The 7,738-nt window shown below is 34.7% G+C and overlaps 1 protein-coding gene across 1 annotated transcript in view; it reads right to left on the bottom strand.

The window, feature by feature from the left end:
* Positions 1-2,069: 2,069 nt before the first annotated feature.
* LOC107743962 (rho GTPase-activating protein 27-like) overlaps positions 2,070-7,738 on the bottom strand; it is a gene marked incomplete at its 5' end in the record, with an annotated part of 11,044 nt that continues 5,375 nt past the window's right edge. Inside the window, 6 exons of the mRNA XM_016557425.1 lie at positions 2,070-3,072; positions 3,175-3,280; positions 4,244-4,372; positions 4,765-4,842; positions 5,581-5,679; positions 5,777-5,968. Coding sequence (XP_016412911.1) covers positions 2,898-3,072; positions 3,175-3,280; positions 4,244-4,372; positions 4,765-4,842; positions 5,581-5,679; positions 5,777-5,968 — 779 coding nt within the window. The remainder of the gene's footprint in view (positions 3,073-3,174; positions 3,281-4,243; positions 4,373-4,764; positions 4,843-5,580; positions 5,680-5,776; positions 5,969-7,738) is intronic.

The raw sequence follows: 7,738 nt of genomic DNA, 5'->3' as shown, positions 1-7,738 counted from the left end.
GATTCGTTCAAAAACGTGGATTCATTCAGTATCGAAACACCGCTGTGTGTTGCTCAGAGACACACTCAACAATTCTGCTGTGGCTTTGATCGGAACTATTTTCGTCAGCGAAATTGAGCAAAAAAAGTCAATATTTTGTCTAAAATCTAAGTCACTTAATTTTAACTTCTTGTTTATTGAAATACTATTGTATAAAATCAGTGTCACATTGCAATCGTGTTATTGATATTCAGGGAAACATCATGGCCGTATAATGTTGCTTACCTAAATCATATTTTGTAAATATCTTTTTTTTTTCTACCGCAGTATGCATCTATAAATTTCTGTGAGTTACTTTGTATGTGCTGTCTCTCTCACACACTCACTCAGGCTGTGCAAGCCTCATCTGGCACTACATAAATACATTATCAGTCGCCGTTTACACTAAATGCAATTAAAATTACAATCATTCCTACGCGAAACGACATGTTTACACACGACTGAGTGTGCGCGTGGTTGTGACATTATTGCTGGCAATAATAGGATCGGCTCGGAAATCGGCAACACTGACTGACCGGACGAATATTTTGCAAATGTTAAACACTGCTGTGCATGCTTTTAGAGTATTTTACTTTCATTCATTCCATGTAGTTCCAAGCCAGTTCTATATCACCGTTCTATATTAATGCGCTGCTTTAATTGATGCACACACACTCTCTCCCTAATAATCTAAACAGGCACGTTTAGCCTGTGGACTTTAGTCAAAGAGAAGTTTGATATCAGCACCAGCTACCACATCATGACCTACTGCACTGAGACCATGACCTGCTAAAGCGCTTAATACTGAAGGAGAGAGAATGAGAGGGATGAAGAAGAAGAAAGGGAAGAATTATGACTGACTGGTATTGCAGGGTCTCAGTGGCGTTCCTCCAGTTGATGATCTCCAGCTTTTGTGGCCCCAGACCCCTGACACAGGGCCCCTCTCCCTTCTCATCCTGCTTGTCCATGTAGGGTCTGAGACGAACCGCCACACGAACCCGAGAGGTCCGTTTGGATCCAGCAGCACCATCGTTCACAGAAACACGCTGGGCCATTTCTGAGATCAACCATTATGACAGACTCGCCATCAAATATACACAAATACAAACATACATCCTGACATCTAAGGATGACAAATAAATACAGCATTGATATAAAACTAATAAAAGCAGCAATGTATATACTCTGGATGAAAAGCATTTGAGTTTTCTGAATGTTTATTAAAGCTGTACGGCCGCTTAATTAAAGCGCTGACGTGTTTCCCTTATTAAAAGCAAAACGCGCACATTCTACATAAATATATTAAACTTACCTATTGTGTTGTACAACTATTAACCCAAGTCTCGGTTTATGCAGTCTGCTCTCTGACAAAATATAAAGTGTTTTGCTAAACTAACTTTATTCACTACATCACCACGTCTCAGTAAACTCCTCAACAATGGCGCCCGTCGCTCCAAGCACGGTTATTTTCAAAAGATGAGAACTCCGCCCCCTTCACGAGATTTAACCAATCAAGACACCCGAATCCAGGAGCCCGCCTTCTTCTTTGAAATTTTAACGGAAGAAACAGACGCGTTGTATTGCCATCATTCGGCAGTATAGTGGAATAACACAGTATATTTGTAAAAATCAAAAATAGAAACATGTATGTCATGCAAGAAACAACGATATCTTCGAAAATAACTTGTTCATCCATTCAAAATCCACACCAGCCACTTAAACTTTCCTATCCAGCATTAGTTTCACATGGTGGATCTACAAAGGGTTCCTATTTGCTAAAGATCATATTTTTTATTGGTTTAGTTTCAATTAAACCTAAATTTGCAGCATATGGCATATGATTTGAGTATGCCAACTAAGCTGAAACCTTTTAACAGCTATCAATATATACCTAATCATTTTGTCAATATTACAGTCACAATACAAATCAAGAAAAAAAGTGAATAATAATGAAGCATTAATTTATAAAAGAGTTACTTTATTAAAAGCTTGCTTACTTTGGGTAATGTACAGCATAAATATGCCTTTTCCACACACACACACACACACACACACACACACACACACACCTTCAAATCTTACAGTGATTACTATATGAGTGTGCCAATTTTCATAAAATATTAATGCTTAATCTACGTGCAAATTCAGATTCTATATTTTGGTACCAAAAAAATCTAAAATATTGTGCCTTTAATGACAATGTACAAGTCTTACAACTTAGCATTTCCAATTTACAGTAACAGGCCTGTAGTATTTTCTTTGTAAAGTTCTATGTTACAGATGCAAGTATTAAATAATAATAAAAAAAATTGACACCTAAACATAAAAATGTTGTAATTTAATATTATTTACCTATTATCACATTGCAAATCCAAACAAATCGGGTAAAAACTTGCAGTGTTTTGCACGACTCTACAGAAAGACCACAGGAAGGCAAGTTAAATTAAATTATTATTTAACTGACCTGCTCTTTCCATAGCAGGAAAAACCAGGAGTAGCTAAAAAAATGTTTAAGAAGAAAGCTCACTGATATTCTTACATAACGTCCTGTGATGCAGCTTTCTTTAAGTCTAAAAGGAAACACAACACATTATTTTAAACTACATTTTAGATATACAGTTTTAAAATGTGTATTGCCCTTATTGGCCAACATCTAAACTGCTCATGTAAAACGCTTCAGTGATATTAATATATTAATCATAGATGCTACTGTTCTAGATTTCTGTAGCATCTCTATTCATAACCTGCTGTAAAATGTGCCAGTCGGAGGCTTTCCTTCACAGATCTGTATACTGTCCCTCTCACTGGACCGAGATCAGTTTTGCACCTTCATCTCCAGCATTTGAGTGGGGTTTGTATTCAGTGCAAGTTCATGTCAATCACATGTGGAAGATCGACTGAAATTCATTGAGTAAGAATTCTACAATCTGGTTCTGGAAGACCATGTAAGTGGCGATGTTTGCCGTCTCCACCTCCGGTTTGAGTAACGTTGGGCCGAAAACGATAGCCACGTTCTGCACAGTCATTCTGTTCTCATCACCATGTTGAATAACCCTGAAAGAAAGAGACAGAGAGACATGCTGTAGATACATACTGTAATGTTTATAAAAATATGTAAATACATAAATACATACGTATGTAAAATAAAAAACATACTTGCGTAAATGGCTAAAGAGGGCCTCCATTGTTTCACGGTTGGGTGGTAGCAAAGACCGTACCAGATTTCTCATGTGTGCTATTTTATTGTAATAATCAGGGATTTCTGTATCAAATCACAAGAAAAATAATAAATTAAGTACAATTATCTCTGATAGATAGACCGAAAAAAGTTTTAAAATGAATGAAAATGTTTGTAGTTTAATGCATTTCTGTAGTTTAATATAACAATTTCCACCACAAATTATTTTATCAGCATAATAATCACAAAAAAAATCATTTTTTTGGAGTCAAAAAATCTGAGAAAAAAGTGTGAAAATTGTTCTATTTCGCATTTTTAGAGTTTATTTATTTTTAACTACAAATGATATTATCAGTATAATAATTATATTAATATTGTACAGTCAAAAAGTCAGAGAAAAAAAATTATATTTTGCATTTTTGTAGTATATTGTTAGTATAATGGCATTAAATAAAAATACAATAAATTAAATTAAATAAAAATATCAATATTGTTAAATAAGTAATAAAAATATCAATATTGTGGATTCAAAAAAGAGAAAAAAATTTTTTTGCATATTTTTTGTATTTTCACTACACATTATATTATCAGCATAATAATTATATTGAATAAAAATATGAGTCAAAAAAAATTAGAAAAAAAAAAATCATGAAAATTGTAGTTTAATACAATATTACACTGTTACACTATTTATACACTATTTTCACTACAAATCTGTATTATCAGCATAATAATTTGGGGGAAGAACTGAAAAATGAACAGATTTCAGAACGTCTTTTTTTTTTTAGAAAGTATTTAGCGTGTCCTCCTCTTGCTTTTGTATGTAAGCAGCACTTGAGCTGCATAAACTCCACAAGTCTGTGTAAAATCTGATGATCATGTTATCTAGCTCAATTTAAGAATCAAAGCAAGGACATCTGACAAAAGAGTTCACAAATATCAGTGTCGGAAATGTGCTTTTATTTAGCTATTGAAAAACCCACACTGGAAACAGCTAGAGCCCCACTCTCATGTTTCTATGTACAGTCCATTCAATCGGGATCTTACTGATGCCATTGATGAAATCATTGAAGAGATTGTAAGGGAAGAGGGGCTCCTGCAGCTCTCTGAAGAAGAGCTTCAGCGCTCCTGTGATCACATGGATGTCCCAGTTCCCCTCCTCCAGGTCCAGATCCTCTGGAGAAACACACAGAGAAACTCACGAGTCAGTCAGAGAAACTGACCAAATATGAGAAGAAAAAAAAAAACGGAATGTGACAATTAATAAGTGGTGCTTCCCCTCGCAAGAATTCTATTTCTAGTGTTAGCATTAAATATAAAAAGTCTTAATTCTTAGAAAATGAATAGCACATCTCCCACATGAGTTGAGGTGTCACTTATCCACTGTCCAGGACAAATTACACACCAATAAATGTAATACTTAAAGTTGCAGCTCTTATTATGAGCAAATGTAATAGTGAAGAAACTAACAAGCTATAATAGAGAGTATGAAATCCTGGTGCAGACATGAAGTAAAGACCAAGTAAACTGAGCTGATGAAGCGTAAAATGCATCCTGATGAATTTTACCATGATCTGCTTTGAAACGCAGTTTCTGGATGACCGACAAATTCCCACTAACTCTGTAGAGTCCATCGATCCCCAGACCTGATGGATAACAACAATAAAAATCAGTTTATTTATCAGCAGATTTATTAAAAAGTTGCATTTTTAGGTTATTTTGCCTTAGCAGTCTAACAGTGCTCATCAATGTCAAAATGACTGAGATGGCCAATCAAATCAAAGTAGGTGGGCTTTAGACAGAAAACAAACATGAATTCCGGTGTGACACTTCCGTTTTTAATGATTAGAAGACTGTGAGGTCAGATATAAGTAACTAAATATTTAATACTTGACAACTACCGCCATAGTAATGTTAAACAATGCACAGCAATACCCAGTGATGAAAACTAAAAATTAAATCCTTTAATTATTCAATTCCTTTAAAGGGGTCCTATTATGCTCTTTTACAAAGTCTTGATTTTGTTTTGGAGGTGTACTAGAACTGGCTCTCATACTAGGTTGTTCGAAAAACACATTATTTTTCCACATATTTTACATTATTAGTATTACAACACCTCTCTCCTCAAGTCTGGCATGAACGCAAACAGCAACATTTCAGACTAACTAAAGTTGAAAAAGTGAAAAAGCATAATAGGACCCCTTTAAATAAAAAGACCATCAAAATTCCTCCCAAAAATAAAATAAAATAAAATAAAATGTTCCCTCCCAATGCTCATGACATGGTTTTGGTCTTGATATTTAATTATATAAATTATTTAAATTATCGATCCAAAGTCAATTTCAATAATCAACATGTTTGGCAGTGGTGTAAAAGTAACACACCTCTTTTCTCTACTGTCCGGATGCATTTCTCCACAAAGCTGGGCACTCTCGTCTTTTCTTGGCTGCAAAGATTGTGCAAGTGACATCCGAATACATTTTCTGTGGGAGAAAGATCAAAGAGGTCACATTAGAATCAGTAGAACCAAAATCTTCTGTACAAGCAGCAGGAAATGGATGAGGGAAAGCGGTGGGCGACCTCTGATATATCCTTTGTCTTTGACCGACTGCAGGGTGGGCCGCTTGAGGAGAAACTTCTTCAGTTTGGTACGGACCTTCTTCTGATCGGCTTCAGATGTTGAAGTGGATGAAGGATGACGAGATGCTAATGAACAAAAAGAGGCATTTGTACACACATTTTCTGTATCGTCTACAGTGCTTTCAGCATTTTCTGTTCAAAACATTTTGAGTATCTTTAGTTTTTTTATTAATGGATTAAATTTACTGTAATTATTTTCTCACATTTATTTTGTTAGGGGAAAAACAAATTTTTCAAAATATCTTCTTTTGTGTTTAACAGAAGAAAGAAAGCCATTCAAGTTGCTCAATAACATGAGGATAAGTGAATGATTTTCATTTTTGGGTGAACTATTCCTTTAACCTTTTGGTCGTCTTTGATCATTTTTAAATGAAAAAAGTTGATGAATTTTTAAAAAGTTTTGATCATTGCAATAGTACAAAACTTGGTGCCTTTATTGGCACTTGCTATGTTTGGTACTTGCTGTTGCAATCATTATTCTACATTTCTGTTTCTTAAATTTCTGTCTTGCTTGCCCCTTTATTATTTATTTCTGTTGTTATTATTGTACTGCTGTAGACTGCCTTAGCCTTACAAAAAGCATTTCAATGTACATTCTGTCACTGACACTTGTACATATGACAAATAAAACTTGAAACTATATAAACAAACATACACACACACACACACACATTAGTTTCTGTGAATTGTGGGGACTTCCCATAGACTTCTATTACTTTTATATTGACCAAACAATATTTTCTATCCCCTAACCCTAAACCTACCCCTTACAGAAAACCTGTTTGCATTGTTACACTTTCAGATAAACATCATTTACTATTTTTTATAATTTTTTCCCTCGTGGGGACCGCAGGCCAGTCCCCACAATGTCAAAAATTTCAGGTTTTACTATCCTTGTGGGGACATTTGGTCCCCACAATGTAGCATAAGCAAGTACACACACACACACAAATAGAAAAGTTTAAATAGTTAAAAAAAAGTTACACTGATCAAAAACGATCACCATATAAAATGGAAATTGAAAATGGAAATTATATGAAACTATAAAACATACAGTATATACGTCATCTAGTGGTTACACCATGGTATTGCATTTCCTTTATTTCTCCCAACAGATAGCCTTCCTCCTATGGATTTTAAAGGGGTCATATGATGCGGCTAAAAAGAACACTATTTTGTGTATTTGGTGTAATGAAATGTGTTTATGCGGTTTAAAGTTAAAAAAACACATTATTTTCCACATACTGTACATTATTGTTTCTCCTCTATGTTCATTAATGAGTTAATACAGCAAATGTACAGGATAATGTCTGACATCATGAACGTAAAGTAAATTATAGCCTTTAATGTTCACCTTAAAATGTCAAGCAGAAAATGCAGATTACGCTTTTACCCTTTTAAGTGTAGTAATGGTTTAGGAGCAAATCATTAAACAATCCATTGTACTCTTTAAAATGCGCATATAATAAAATCACAAGTATCCACAGATAAGAAGTGTTTTTCAGCACAATGTCAAGAATAGTTGGAGCTAAAACCCCTTAACCACAGTAAAACCATGATATTAATGTACATACTATCTGAACATTTTCATGCTTTATAGTAGGGATATAACGATTAACCACGAGCCGGTTGAAAATTGATTTAAATATGTGACGATTCAAATCGGTTGAGATGCTAAACAAATCGCGATTCAATTAGGGGTAGGAGTTTATATGAACGTGTGTCTGAGGGGAACTTACTGTCTTTCGATGGTATTTGCGCCACCTGCTGGCAGAGAGTGAATCTGCGTCTCATTCAGCTCGTCTGCTGTTTCGGTTTCATGCAGATATTTTTATGTATAGTTTCACAAAACTGAAGTCAGACCATTCTGTTTTTGCTTCAAATTTGGAAATTATACAATGT

The sequence above is a fragment of the Sinocyclocheilus rhinocerous genome, unplaced genomic scaffold (assembly GCF_001515625.1).
Source record: "Sinocyclocheilus rhinocerous isolate Xijiao unplaced genomic scaffold, SAMN03320098_v1.1 scaffold2572, whole genome shotgun sequence".
NCBI lineage: Eukaryota > Metazoa > Chordata > Actinopteri > Cypriniformes > Cyprinidae > Sinocyclocheilus > Sinocyclocheilus rhinocerous.
This window is presented reverse-complemented; position numbering and strand designations above follow the sequence as displayed.